The following is a 15,571-nucleotide window of genomic DNA, read 5'->3' as shown; positions in this document are numbered from 1 at the left end:
TAATAAACAACTCAATGTTGTGAAATTAATGCTAATCTATATTTGATTGGTAGTGATGTGTAGTAATTGTACATTGAATTATAAACAAATAGAACAATATTAAAAGTAGACAAAAAAATAGAGAGAAATTTATACTTTTATTCACTAGTTTATTCAGAGTTTTCAAGGTTACAAATGAAATTAAAGATGATCCCTATTTATACGTAATACAAGACCAAAAATACATGTACCACCGTTAATATGGATTCATAAATTTATTACTTCAAACACATAAATTGAAAGAAAATCTATCAATTTATTATTGAACCTTATAGGAGGATGACTATTTCAATGCATGTGTTAAAAAGACTTCATTAATTTCATAACACTCAAATAATTTCATGAGATGCAAACTTAGATGCATTGAGTAACATGTCATTGGAAAACACAAAATTAATCAAAGATTTTAATTTAATTTCCACTATTCATTTATGCGCATGCATGCATGTTGAGGTTTGACTACCGCGCACCTTAAAGACACGTAAGTAAGTGGAACCTCTATTTTTAAATTTTCAAAATAAATAAATAAATGAAGCATGTAGAAAGGAGGAATAAATGTGAATGAATAAATTAAAAAGATGAAAAGTGCGTGCATTGAGCATTATAAAATCAAATTTAAAGCACATGGGAAGGAGATTTTTGCGTTTCATTTTTTATACATTTTGATATTTCGAGGTCTTCAAATTTTGTGTATAGTACTTAGTTAATAGTTATTAGATTTTAAGAAAATAAAAAAAATTAAATTATGATAATTATGAAAAGGAAATAGCAATATAATAAAAAGTGGAACATAAATCTGTTGCACAAAAATGACTTGATGACTACTTCCAATTTTGCTTCATTAGCTCTCATATCTTCCAGACTTAATTATCAGTAATTCATTTTTTAAATAATGTGCATGAAGTAGCCAACCCTAAACAACATTATACATGGGCTTAAATATAAATTTAAGGAGATCCAAGTCCTTGTTTGAATTGAAATTTTTCAAAATTTTTTTTTTTATATTTTTTCAATCATTTTTTAACCTTATATCCTTCAAATCACGAATCCGAACAGAAACTAAAGCCTCTCTTTTAATGAATTAGTAGTCCATCGAGCCCAAAACATGAAATTCAAGAAAAGCCCATAGGCATGTTGTACTATTCATCTTTAATCCTGTCTCTGAATCTCTGTCATACAAGAAAGTTCTTGAATGGATGTGGACCTCAAATCTGATTAGTTCCGAGAAAGTTATCTTTATCTTCTTCTTGTTTTTATGACTCATTCTACCGTGAACCCCAATACCCCCCAGAACAGAGAGACAAAAGGCAAGCTGCATGTGGCAGTAGACTAAGCAAACTGATCAGAGATGAAGTTTTCTCTTATTAAGCTCCAAGATAATCAGCACCAGCTACAACAGCAACAACCACAGCAGAACAACCAAATCCACTCACTCCTGTTCAGGGCTAAAATCCCTGTAACCATTTTCAAGCTTCCTTTTCTCTCTGGATTATCTACCACCACTCATCACCCTTCTGACCTTTCCCTTTCACTTTCCACCCACTTTCCATCTGGCCCCACTCTCAAACTCTCCTACTCCACCAGCAGCAGCACCACCGCCACCACTGCCTCGACTTCCACCACCACCCCACCACCACCTTTTACTCTTACTCTTAAATCAGGCATAGGCCAATATGGCTCCCCAAACGAATCCCCCCTTATTATCTCTGCTAACTTCTCTTTCTCCCCTAACAATCCCACTTCTAATCCTACCTTTTCTATTCTATTCAAACCTCGACTGGGCTCTTTCAGTTTGAGAAAATCCACCTTCTCCAACACACCTAGTAGCCCAAGTGGGAAGATTAATGGGGAAGCTAGTTCATTTGGGTTTGTTCCTTTGGAGAGGCCAGTAAATTTGAAGGATTTTTCTCTCGAAAATAAGGGTAAAGATTCAATCTTTAAGGGAATTTCAATGATGGCAAGGACAGAAATGCCATTGGCTAAAAGGGTTTTGATGACTCTCAGGTGGGGTGTGAATTTTCCTGATGATTTCAGTAAGCAATTGCCTTATATGGCTGTCAATAAGATTGGGATTGAGAGGGTTGATCGGGTTAAAGAAGTGGAAGGAGGGAAACAGAAGAGAAGTGAGGGAAGTGTTGGTGGTGATTCGGAATTGTTGAAAGGAATGTGCCTTTGGATGAAGAGGGAATTGGATATGCTGCAGAGGGAGAATAGAGAAATGAAGCACAACTTGGAAGAAATGAGATTGGGGCCCTCGGGGAAGAATGGTGGTAGTAGTGGTGCTCTGGGTGAGACTAATAGGAAGAAAACGATTCCTGTGGTTGAAGAATCAAGTGGTTTTGAGCAGTGGAGAAGCAAGAAGAATGGCGGGGAAGAGAATTCAAAGAAAGAGGTTAAGAAGAATGGTAATAGGTTGAGTGATGTGGAGAGTGAATTGGAGAGAGCTATTAAAGCTGCCTCCTCTTCTTGAGGTTCGAGTTGATGCAAGTTTTTGACTTGTGTACTTTTTGGGTTTTTTTTAGCTTTCGATGTATATTAAGCCTGAAGCTCTTGAAGCTTGATGCAAATTGGCCTCTAATATCTCTGCACTGGTATAAAGTAGTTTGCTTGATAATTCTTGGACAATCAAAGTTTCTTGATGAATTTCTTTTGCCCATTTCAATATTTGAAGAACTCTGCATTTGTTTAGTTATTTGCTTTTTGTGCCCCTTCATTATGATTGAATTTTCATTGAGTAATGTGATAGAGTGGAGTTATGCATGCTTTGTCAACTTCTTTAGCTATTCATTCACAAAGTCACTGCTTTGGTGGAGGGTGTCACTTGGTATCCTGGTAGGGTGGTTGAAGTAGTTGGGTGTTATGGAGATTGTAACTTATCTGAACTTGACATAGATGACTTATGAAGGGACGATAACCCATACAACACAAACAAGACAGTTATTGTTTATTGATAATCATACCATGCCATGACTTAAGCCTTCCTAAGCATACTTTAGCAGTTCTATCTAGTGTAGGTTTAACTTGTTTATTGTCCCTATTTTGATACTTTTTTCTGTTTCTTGTAAAATGGAATGTAAATTTGATAACTTAATTGAAGTATTTTGAAATTAGTTTTATGTCGATGTCTTGTGTGATGAGCTATCATTCGATGGCTTGTGTGATGAGCTATCATTAACTCACAAGGATTAGGTGGAGGCTACTGTAACTGGCATGTAAACAATTTTGTCTAGATAATGGGCAGGAGTATTTATTTCCAGTGCCTTATGGTTTTAGATTATCTATATTCAGATTTATGTCAAACTCATCTCTAGATTATGCGTGCCAATCTAAATTGTTTTAAGGGGCAAAGGAATTTTGTAGTTGTGGAAGTCAAAAGAGAAACCAAAAATTTAGTGTAAGAGTAAGTGCCAGAAAGCAACGCTATTATGTGCCTAGTGAGCAGTATTTTTTTTTTGTTTCAAATTATGAAATGGACTCAATTTGATGCGCATGTATTTTCAGGTTTCTGTTTGCTATGAATATGAACTGATGAATTCCTTAGATAGCAAAAGATTTCATCAAGAGTTGATTTTGCTTTCTTCTATGATTTCTCTTGTTTTTTTTAAACTCAATCTGTTAATTTGCTCTCTCTTGATAGAAACTGTTTTGACCTTTGTCCTTGTGGTGTACTTTTGAAGTACGAAACAAGACCATCTTGTTGTGTATCAATTAACTACCGAGTGGTTCATCATCTTAGATTTTGAAGCACATTCATCACTTATGTGGGTGCTGTGCTGATAATAACTGGACCCAGCACCTTTTCCCTTATGTGGATTCTGTGCTGATAATAGCTGTAAATACTTTTGTCTTTTCTAATATTTTGTGGGAATGTCTGCACATCCCCCCAATCCCTCCCCCCCCCCCCCCCCCCCCCCCCCCCCCCCAAAACCCAAAAAAAACCAAAAAATAAAACCCCAAATTTACATTCTGTGTGTGTCTTTATGCCCCAGGCAACATTCCGTAAACATCAGAAATCTCTTTCTTCAAGTCTGCACAACTCTTCTGTGGATATTTATGTCCATACTCATGATTCTATGTTAAATTTGTGTACAGGCTGACAGGAAATTGATTTTGGTGTTTGGATCATCCCTCCAAGCATTCACGAAATATAATACCACTGCATTTGAAACATTTCCTGTTAGTTGCATCTACTTGGCCAGTAGCTCTGATAGAATATGCCTTTTGCACTCCGGATTGCTTTCATGGTTGTGTATGCCACTCACATCTTGATCATCCTCCTCTAGAAATGTTGGGTTCATCCTGTCAGCTTAGCAGCTAAATTCACTTGATTGCTGCTCGGCTCCTCGTATGCACTCAATATTGACACAAAGGCATCCTCTAACAAGGGTTGCATCCTCTAACAGGGGTTTTCTCTTACTGTATCCAGGCATTAGCATTGTTTTTCGTTTACAGCCTCGTTGTGTTAGCAATACTGAACCCTGCTTCCCCCTTCTTCTGTGTGTTTAGGCAAGCTTTTATCTCTGCTTTGCTTGACTCTGAATTTGGGCATATAAAAGTTTGTCAATAAGTAGCACAGGCGCATTTGCAGGATCTTTTCTTGTTGAAGGGCTTCAGGATGTGATGTGGCTCTTGCGAATCAGAAAATTCTGAGCATTTTATGCTTTGGAGGCACTCTAATAATAAAATCAATTCAACAGGATTCAATTTTGCTGCGTTGAATCAGATGAGCTGGATATTGGAAGACCCTGTGCATTTTATGCTTTGAGGTGTGCGCACACTGATAATTAAATCAAATTCAAGAGGATGCAGTTTTGCTGCATTGAATCAGATGAGCTTGATGTTTAGCATTCTAAAGAACTAGCATCAGAGTTCCAAGAATGGTATGCTGATAAAGAGCTACTACTCACAAGGCTTCAACTTCATGATATAATCGCAATTCTTGAATTCTAAATCAATTCAAGAATGCTACTTATGTTGATTAAGAGCTACTTATAAGGCTTATATATTTCATGATATATGACCATTCTGCGATCTCGATATTTCAGTTGTTTGGACTCCATATTTCCAGAAGAATTCCTTTTAACTTTTCCAGCCTCAAAATCTGCAATTTTGAGAATAGCACAAAGTGTCATCTAAATCATAATGCCCGAGTGCAACTGTTCTTTTTTCTTTGGGTAAAATACCAAAAATCTCCTCGTGATTTGTTAAATGTTGAATTTAACTCTCTTTGATTTGGAAACTTATAGCTTCCTGTGGTTTCAACTAAATTGAAAATTGGACGAAATGTATCTAATCTAATGATTATACGTGAAATGTTAATATTGTCCTTATATAAATGAACTTTTTATGGTTTGTTAAATGGTCAATTTAATTCTTTTTTATTTGAAAAATTAAACTATAATTTCCTGCAGTTTCCATTAAATTAAAAATTGAATTGAAAGCATATGATCTAACGGTTGTACGTAAAATATCGATATTGCTCTTATTATACATGAGATGCTTTCTGTTCAATTTTCAATTTAATTGAAATACAGGAAGTTATAGTGTAGATTTTAAATCAGAGAGAGTTAAATTGAATATTTGTCAGATCAAAGGAAGTTTTTTTTTGTATTTTACCCTTTTTATTTCTAACAAATAAATGCAATTAATAATAGAATTTCTTTTCCTCAAGCTCGTTCTTGATTCCAATCTTGGGCGTGGTACAAGAATATAATCAACTCGTTACATAAGAGAATTTCCTTTAATATTTAAGACCAAAAACTAAATATAGCCAACAAATTGAAAAAACACACACACACAGAATTAAGATTTAACTTGACAGTTTTCGCCCTTACTGTAGCTTTTAACGAACCGAAACAAGAAATATTTGGTTATGCTTTTCCATTCTTGCATGGATGGTGGATTTTGTGAAGAAACTACAAATTAAACATAGAAAATCTTCATGGTAGTTCTCTTTTTCAAAATTTTTGTTTGGTATCCGACAGTATGGATTTTCCCCCCCTTGTTTCCAGATATTGAACTCTACCAATCTCTTCCTCAAAAAAAAAAAAAAAAAATCTACAAATCTCCAGAAAACAATTCGTTTAAATACTATTGGTTTCTTCGTCTTTACACAATTTTACATACCAGATTGCCAACAGGGTTGAAGAAGCAGAGTACAGGAGAATCCCCATATCAACCTCAATATCATCATCAAAGTCCAAGAAGAAGATGGCCACATCAACATCTACTGCAGCTTCTTCTGGGACTAGCAATGGCAGCAGCAGCTGCTGCAGCAGAGAAGGGTCAGCAAAATCCATAGCGGCTGATCAAATTTCCCAGGCCATTCAATCCACTTCCAATCTCCTCCACCTCATGCTTCAGTCTTCCCCTGCTCAGGCACCTCTCTCTCTCTCTTTCTCCCCCACTCTTTTCTTTTTCAGGTCTGTCTGCAACGTTTATTTTTTTGAATGATTATATAGCATATATGTAACATTCCGGAAGGTTTTGCATAATCTGTTATTGTGCGTCTCTGAACTTATTGCACTTTTTTTGTGGAATTATACAGTGTCTTTGCAAATATAAACGGATTGTGGATTAGGATGATTAGGTTATCTTCCTTTATTCAATTTGGGGTTTTTTTTAGGCTTTTAGAATTCTTATACGTCAAGAGTATTTGAATTACTGTTTTATTCAATAGATTGTTAGGGTAATTTTTAAAAGATGCTCAAATATTAGTAAGATGATGGTCTTAGTTAGGACTGTCCAAGGCGTTTGTACTTTAAATTCGAGTTCTCTCACTTTTCCTTACATAGAAGTTAAATGTTATTAAAAATGGCAACTTTAGCAATATTAGTGCTAAAGTTTATGTAGTGTAAGGTTATAGACGTCTATCCGATGCTGTTCACATTTATATGAGGAGTGTTCTATGCATAAAAAGATGGGAATTTTTTGCTCTTTCATTTCGAGTGTCAAACATTGATTTTAGTATCTGTTAATACAAACATGTACACACTCTCTCTTCCTCGTCAGGTCACTGGGATTTCCTTGTGGTAAAGGAGTGTTGCATGATATAAATCTCATATATTTACAGGTGGAAGTAGTAGGTTTAGCCTGATGAAAATATTAATCTGCAGTTGTTGTGTTGGTACTACAAACTTATATATTGGTCACACTTCTCAGTTTAGATTACACATCATTTATTTACTTTTCTGAATACTATCTCATGACATCATACAAGAGGACATATTTCTCTGCATAAATTTCAGTTGTCTTTCTTAAGGATAATTACAAGACTATTGTATTGAATTCAAGTACCAACCTTTGGTATGCCTTGAAACTCAAAGTGGAGGGAGATATAAATGGTGTATATGCAGGCTGAGTTACTGAAGCTTCCAAGAAGCCTTTTGGCGAAGACACCTACTATAAAAAACACAGAGTTGGTATGCATGCCTCCTGCAATTGTGGATTCTCAGTAAGAAGACTCTGGAAAAGCTGGTATACTGAGCTATTGTTGTCTACTTCTTGCAGGTATTGGAACAGATGCCTCATGTAATTTCATCATTGGATGCGCATGTGGATAATTCTTTACAGAGGTTGGGTTCCTGCCTCTATTTTCTAAGAGATCCTTTATTTTTTGCACAACATTGTGCTTATCATGTGTCTTGTCTTTGCACTGTACTTTTTATTAGTTGTTATTATTACCTTTTAGCCTCAGTTGTGGCTAGATTAGTTTTGTAGCTTACTCTGAGTTGTGATGTTTCTATTATGTCAGTTATTTATATTCTCCAGTAGCATCTCTAAGTTCAAAGATTGGTTCAAATAGAAATCCAAGTCCACTTACTGTTGCCTTGGATGTGAGATAAATACATTTTTTGTGCCAACCCACAAAAGACTCGAGGTGTTAGTAAGAATTAACATTTCCTGAGGCATATTGCCTTGGAAGTGAGACAAATATCAGGTATTGAAAATGGAAGTTTCTTGTGTCCTGTGGTTTGAGGCACAGGACGAATGGAATTTAATAAATGGGATTTTAATTAGCTATTAAGTTAGCTAATAACTGCCTAGACACACATAAAATGATTAGACCACTGCTTGTGTCTGAGTAAAAATGCAAAGGTAAAGATTATTACATGTAAATAACATGTTATTTTTTTGATGAAGGGATCCCAGTAGACTGTGTATTTCGTACCTTAGTATATTTTTATATATTTATTCTTACATTATAGTCGTTAAGATTTTTCTCCTGTTCTTTCTGCTGAGATGAGCCACATCTCTGTAGAGCTACTTGTTTTGAGTTGCATTGCTCCATTAAGGATGAAATACCTTGCTATGCAGCTTTATTTGAGATGCTTGGTAGTTTTTTAAACTTGTCCTAAGTTGTGCTATCCAGTAATATGAAGTGTAATGTGCAATGAGTGCTTGATGTGAACTTCCCTGCAAATTTGTTGAGTATTAAGGTGGCCGGCCATTCCAAAATTGTGTTAATTGGGGTCCCTCAATTCAAGAATTCAAATGGAAAACCCTTCTGCAGTTTAAAGGGAATCTTGGGGATATCTACATCTTCTGCAGTTTCAAAGGAACCCCTATTCTAAGAGGTCATTGCTCCTAGAATTGTACCTCCCTAAATGCCTTTTCTATCATATTCAGTTTGTTTACTATGGGACATATTGACAACAACCTGACATAGATTACTCTAGAACATGAATATTTCAAGCTTTTCGATGTCAGTGGTTGAGGACATAAAAAACCAGTGACAGAACTTTTTTTCTGCTAGAATTTGTTTGCATCGTGTAGCTTTTTCTTCTTTACGAATGTCTTGCCTCATTTGGAAGTCACATTTTGCAGTGTTCCACATCTGAAAACTGTCATCCAGTTACTTTCGAATATTGAAAGCTGCCAGCTTAAATCTTTATCCAAGGTTCAACTGGAACAAGAGGTACTTGAACCTAGTCTCACTCTCCCTCTGTGTATGTGTACGTGTCTGTGCATGTCTATGCGCACGCACACACATATTTGTCTGTCTCTCCATGTTTGGCATGCATCTGTTTGTATATCTCATTTATATTGCTGAGCTGACAGCAATAACCACTATAAAATTGGAAATTCCTCTTGTACATCTTGTTGATTGTATGTGGATATTTATGTTCTTTCACTTCCTTTTGACTTCTAATTATGCTTTGCAAATATTGGCATATGCTATACATTTCATTTCATACAATCATATGTTTTCAGTCATGTATGATTCATGCATAGAGATTGAAAAGATGCTCTAATCGGAGATATTCTTTGAGTAATAAATTGAGAATGTTGTGTGTTGATTCCTGTCTAAACATCAGTGTTGATTCAGAAGTTTAGTAGTTATTCACCTGAAAAAGATATGAATTAAGTTTGTGGATGCAGCCATTCCCACTTGAGTTGAATGTAACAGTTATCCGGAGTAAATATGCTCATGCAATATTTTTCACTTCATGGAACCCCTTTGTTGCATTACTTATTTTGTCAATTTACGTGACGGCATTTTCTTGAGAATTCGACCTGAAATTGCTCCAATTTCAGAATGAAATTGGTTCCTTGTACAGAACTAACAGAATGAAATTTGTTCTAGAATGAATATGAGTTGGCCTCATACTGAAGCTAGACGATAGTTTCAGAATCATGCCGATTTTGTTGGCATTTTGGTATAATAATCACTACAATGGGGTAGTCAGTTAGGGGATCGAATACGCTCGTACTTTAAGTTTGAACTAAAGGAGTCTCTCAACCCTAACATGTTCTTGTCATGCATGTAGATTAAATTATACTAGTATTTTTTTTCCGGCTGTTATTTCTATCTCCTAGTTTATGTGTTTCTGTTATGGTCCTGTATGTTATGCTCTGTTTGTTCAAATTTCCAGGGATGGTAGGTGGTTGAAACCTTCTGATTCCAGCTTCCTTCGAGAGCACTTGTGAATTTGCCCTAGATGAAGATAGACTATTAGTTCTTTGAAAAGCTCTGCACCCTCCCTGACTTTGTGCCCCATTGTTTTGTCAGAAAATTGAAACATCAGAGCAACCTCAAGAATCAGGCTAAAGAACCATGAAAGTCGCTTAAGGGGCCTAAAGGGTACAAAGCAAGTCAATGCTACAAGGTTGAGCCATCAAGAACCACCCCAATTTTCCGAGTCAAAGACTATAAGCTTGGGCCATCATGAACCGTCCAACATTCAAATTCACACTAGTTTGTGGCACACAAGCAATCTTGTCTTAGTTCTGTTTGAATTTTGCTTCTCTTATGTAAAATGGTATAACCCTGTAAAGTTGTATTGCTTACTATTCCAAGTTCCGTTCAGAGGAACTGTGTGGCTGCCTGCATCCCTTGTACTCTGAGGGTGATCAACGAGAAAGAAATTAAAGGGTTTGTTTGGATATCTCAATTATCTCAAATAATATTTCGCTTGCATCATAGACACATTTTTCAACTCACCTTTTTATATTTCCAACCACCTTTTTATCTCACATACATCACATCATAAAAAGTGCTACGGTAATTATTCCAAATAATATTTCAAATAATAAACTATCCAAACACATTTTATTTGGATTTTTCAAACAAGGAGAATTATTTCCAAAGCATGGACCATACTGAGAACTAAATCAACGTGCTACGGCATTATTGTGCCCTAATGTCGACATGAATTCTTGCAGCCTCGTCCACGTTTTGTTGTTTTTTATCATTGGTTCATTCAATGCATGCAAGCAGGGGTGGCCGGTGGGGCATATTTTGCTTTGATTCCACGACTCACGTAATTTCGTGGAAAGGAAACCAAAATTTTTCTACCTTCTTTAACTTCTTCGTCTTCTTCTTTTTTTCTTCTACTTTTCATTTTCTTTTCTCATATACGTCACCGTCCACCGCCGCCCACGGCAAGTGCCAGATGTCTTTGCTTCGTGTGTCTTTGGTGTGGAATTTTTAGTAGACACCAATGTGACAGATAGGACTTTGTTTGGCGACTATTATGTGATTCACGTCAATGAATGAGGAAAAAAAAAGAATAGATTTAACATTTGCAGTATATATAGTTTAGAGAAATGCAATTTCTAAAAAAGAAAATAAAATACCAACACGTGTTTCTCACCGTCTGTCTATAAATTGCAAAACAACTGTGTTTGGACAGGCATTTTTCGTCAAAAAATTGTTACGTTTTTCGTGAGCACATTTCCCTATCACCTTTTAACCTCACATACATCAAATCGCTACAGTAATTTTTCTACAAAAAATCCAGAAAAATGCAATCCAAAAGCAACCTTAATCTTTTTATTCCCCGTTGCCTGAAATTTTCTTTTGGGATTTTTAAAAATTATTATCTTGCTTCAAAACAAATTTGCATTTCTTTTCTGTCTACTTAGATGTTATTCCACGTCCGGTAGGACTTTTAAAGCAATGACCTATAGGGACTTTTACCTTAGCTTATATGGTAAAAGGGTTTGAGATGTTATGGCCTACAGTCTGGCCTCACCTTTCAATACAATTATTTGCATGTTTGGATTGTAGTGATATATATTGTTTTGAGATATCCAGCAAATTATTCAATACAATTAGCTGCATCCGTCAAGGATTTAAGATGATTTTCTGCATTTACCAATCCCGAAACTTTTCATACATAGGCACAATCTAGTAATGTGCGCTTTCTTGAATTTGTGCCCGTTTGAATTGCCATTTTTAAGAGTTTTTTTAGAAAAAAAATGTACTACGACGATTTGATATATGTAAAATAAAAAAATAATTAAAAAATATATTCATGAAAAATATAAAAAAAAATTTCTGAAAAAATATATTCTGAACAAGCGATTTTGTCATGCAATGGCCGGAGAATAGACAGTATAATGTAAAAACCCAAAAAGGAATTCCTCCAGAACCTTTGGCCCACATCAACGATTCACTACTTTTCTTGTCTTGCATGAAGGTTCTCGTATTGGTGCTAAAATTTGACCGAATTTATCGAGGGTGGTAGTCAAAGTTCAATGGCTTCTTTCTCCTTTTTCGGCTGTGATTAATTCTAGACTAGAGAATCTCTCAAGTCATTATTCGTTGATTTTTGACTCAAAGCTCCCAACGAACTTTTGGAGTTTAATTTCATACTAAGTCTTCAAATTACCAAAAATTTCAATTGAACATCATAAAGTTAGTGAGTTTCAATTTGGCCCTCTAGCAAAAAAAAAATTTGTTCCAATTCTCCCTACAAACAAGAAATACGGTTTAAATTTGACCTTCTATTACAGTATTCATTGCAATTTAAGATCTTAACTATTACATGACTTGCCTTTAACTAAGCATTTAATTCAAATATAAATAAATTGTCTATCTTATTGAAATGGAAATTCGGTACTTTAAGTTCACGATTCTTGTACTCTTAAGCAAAGGTAACAAGTCAGATTACTAAAGGGACTATAACATTTTTTGTAAGTGGTAATTAGGCAGTGAGAGCTTCTCCCTCTATTTCCAAATATTTTCAAACATTTCAAACATTTTAAGATTTCTTCAAATTTCTTCAAGCATAGTTCTCAGCCGCTTTAACCTAAATCTTTCCATGTATTCTTGAGTATGTTTTCTTAGATAAGATTCCTAACTAGTGATTATCTTAGGCCTTTTATAGTTTAGGATATAGATAGATTTCTGTGTATAGCTTATAAGCTTTAAATAATGGGTCTGAATCTTCACTGATCGAGAATAGTTTGAATCTATAGTTTATTCAACTTCATTACTTGGATTTCTGTGCCAGCTTCTAATGAAGGAACCTGAAAAGAAGGAAAAGACGATAGAAAACAAGAATAAGGGATCTAAGAATATTTGTAAGGGGAATTGGTGGACAACAACAATTAGATAAGGGAGTTGAAAGTGAAAAATGAATAAGTAAGAGGTGGTCATGATGGCGGAAGGGATGGGTTAGACGATAGAAAACAAGAATAAGGGATCTAAGAATATTTGTAAGGGGAATTGGTGGACAACAACAATTAGATAAGGGAGTTGAAAGTGAAAAATGAATAAGTAAGAGGTGGTCATGATGGCGGAAGGGATGGGTTGGATGGTAGGGGGAGGGAGTGTAAGCAAGAGATTTCGGGTTCGAGTCCTTCTACTTACACTAAAAAAAAAAAAAAAGTGAAGTGGTCATGATAACTAGAGTTGTAAACGAGTCGAATCGAACCGAGTATCTCATGTTTGAACTCTGTTCGTTAAGCGATTCGAACAACGTTCGTGTTCGTTCCTTAATTTTCGAACTCCAAACCTGTGTTCGTGTTCGACTCATTAAGTAAAGTTCATATTCGAGTTCGTGTTCGTGTTTGGCTCATTTAACATAAACGAGCCGTTCGCGAACATGCTTGAATCCAAATTATTTTAAGCCTTAAATATGCCATACAAATCATTAATCATTCTAAAAAATAATTAAAGTACTAAGTGATTAAATTCTATTATTCATTAACTATATAACTAACATTAACATAAAAATAACAAATAAAACCCTCCAAGTATAAAAGTCTAGCCATAAAATTAATCCTAAAATTTGTCAAATGATAATTATATCCATGTTCGCGAACGTTCGTTAAAACTCGCGAATGTGCTCGTATTTGCGAACGTTCGTTAAAATTTGCGAACATGCTCGTGTTCGCTCGATTACTAATCGAACAAAAAAATTCGTTCGAATTCAGTTTGTTTAAGGTTTCGAACGAGTCTTTCACGAACATGAACGTGTCGAAACGAACCAACCTACCTAACAGTTCGATTCATTTAACAGCTCTAATGATAACTATGAGAATGAAATACTGGTTGATCCATCATACCCAGATAGATATTACGGATAGAAAAACGATAGACATGCCAATGAGTCATGATTTATAAGCTAACGAGCTAATAACATCAGGATGGATGGAGAAAGAATAAGCAAATAACAAGGCAGTTAATAGAGAGAAGCAGTAGAAAGGAGCTAGCAGGACAAAGCAGGAGAGAAAACCGCCACGACCTATCTAAACCTATTCTAAAGATAATATAGGAATATGGAAGAGGAAAATCAAAACACAAGATAGTGAGAGACTTCAAACATTGATGAGGGTAAGGATTATAAGAAAAGTAAAACAAAACGGCAATGGACTGAAACCAACAAAGAAACCATGGTGGAGGTAGCCAAACAAAATTAGCAACTAAGTTTCCAATGATGGCTTTAGTATGGAATTGTCGAGGTGCCAAAGCCCCTTGATAGTTTTCCAACTTAAAGAGGTAATTAGACTCCATTCCCCACACTTTTTATATGTAATGTTAGTGTATCATGGAAATGGAAAAGCCTTTAAAGCAGTAATGGCTAATTGAGGAAGGTACGTTGATGAAAATTGGGGATGGAAAGACAATGCAAATATGGAATGACAAATGACTGAAGAACGTTCTTAATAGTAAGGTCAGATCACATCCAAAAAGGACAACAACGGGTACATTAAAGTTAATGAGCAGATAATTGGAGGTAAATTGGGATATAGGTAGGCTGATAAGAGTGCTTTATAGAAGAAGATGTTAGTAGTATACTGAAAATTTCACTAAGTCTGTAAGGTGGAATGGACAGAAGAGTATGGCAAAATGACTCAAAAGGAATTTATACTGTCAAATCCAAATATGTAGAAGCTAAAAAGAAAGAGATGAGTAAGGAAGAAAATCAGAATTAATGCAGCAAATTTGGAAAGGGCAATAGAGTAAAGATATGCCCAATACTGATAATTGGATGTTTCTATAGGGATTGAATGCTAAATACAAAAAAAAAATACTTGCATCAAATATTAACAGTTAATGAAATAGTGTTTAAGAGGACAGGAAAAGGAGACTCTATGGGTAAATGCTGTGGGAAGCAATTAGAAGTAATAGAACACATGTTGTTTTTCTATATAAAGGCTCAAATGGTATGGAAGATGGCTCCAATTCAATATGATGAACTAAACTCGTATAGAGATGATTTTTGAAAGTGGTGGGAAAACCTAAAAGAAGTAACAGAAAGGAAAGATGGGAAGAATCACATAATTCTCACTATGAATATATATTTTGGAATATCTGAAAAGCGAGCCTTGTTTGGACAGCTATTTTCCAAAGAAAAATTGGTACGTTTTCCGTGAATACATTTCCCAATCACCATTTTACCTCACATATATCAAATTGCTACAGTAATTTTTCTACAAAAAATTTAGAAAAATATAATCCAAACACAACCAAAATTAGTATTTACAATAAATCACAAAAGGAACACAGATCCACAATAAGGAAGTCCTTGACAGAACGGGATGAATAAGAATACCATACAAAAAGAGGAATAAAATGAATAAAGAGATAGAACAGAGGATATGCAATGAACAGAGGCCAATCATCGAAGGCATCATAGCTATGAATTGTAGATTCCAATGTATCTCTCTTACTCATGTTAAGAGATTAGGAAACAATGTTAGGGTAGTAACTCAAATTATGAAATTATTATTCCAATTAATATCAAGTTATTGTCGTTTATAAAAAAATATATTAGGCATCATATCGTGGCTTAGACTT

The 15,571-nt window shown here is 35.2% G+C and overlaps 1 protein-coding gene across 7 annotated transcripts; it reads left to right on the top strand.

Moving 5' to 3' along the window:
* The first annotated feature begins 5,818 nt into the window (after positions 1 to 5,818).
* On the top strand, positions 5,819 to 10,427 carry LOC113705377 (tobamovirus multiplication protein 2B-like). 7 transcript variants are annotated; one of them, XR_011820179.1, is made up of 7 exons: positions 5,819 to 5,983; positions 6,180 to 6,417; positions 7,395 to 7,460; positions 7,549 to 7,613; positions 8,552 to 8,615; positions 8,866 to 8,956; positions 9,915 to 10,427. XR_011820179.1 is itself a non-coding variant. In XM_027227219.2 (6 exons), the coding sequence occupies exons 1-6, from the start codon at positions 5,934 to 5,936 to the stop codon at positions 9,921 to 9,923; spliced, it is 519 nt and encodes a 172-aa protein (XP_027083020.1). In that variant the 5' UTR covers positions 5,823 to 5,933; the 3' UTR covers positions 9,924 to 10,427. The 7 variants fall into 7 exon arrangements, 5 of the variants coding, with proteins under 5 accessions (XP_027083023.1, XP_071918294.1, XP_027083020.1 ...); XR_011820180.1 differs by having other exon boundaries at positions 5,820 to 5,983; positions 8,478 to 8,615; XM_027227219.2 differs by lacking the exon at positions 8,552 to 8,615 and having other exon boundaries at positions 5,823 to 5,983.
* Positions 10,428 to 15,571: the final 5,144 nt, after the last annotated feature.

The sequence above is a fragment of the Coffea arabica genome, chromosome 8e (assembly GCF_036785885.1).
Source record: "Coffea arabica cultivar ET-39 chromosome 8e, Coffea Arabica ET-39 HiFi, whole genome shotgun sequence".
Classification (NCBI taxonomy): domain Eukaryota; kingdom Viridiplantae; phylum Streptophyta; class Magnoliopsida; order Gentianales; family Rubiaceae; genus Coffea; species Coffea arabica.
This window is presented reverse-complemented; position numbering and strand designations above follow the sequence as displayed.

Coding starts and splice junctions, on each gene's coding strand:
- LOC113705377 (XM_027227218.2), top strand. CDS start 5,934: ATGGTGGATTTTGTGAAGAAACTACAAATTAAACATAGAAAATCTTCA. Junction 5,984..6,179: donor AAACATAGAAAATCTTCATG/GTAGTTCTCTTT, acceptor GATTGCCAACAG/GGTTGAAGAAGCAGAGTACA. Junction 7,614..8,865: donor GTGGATAATTCTTTACAGAG/GTTGGGTTCCTG, acceptor CACATTTTGCAG/TGTTCCACATCTGAAAACTG.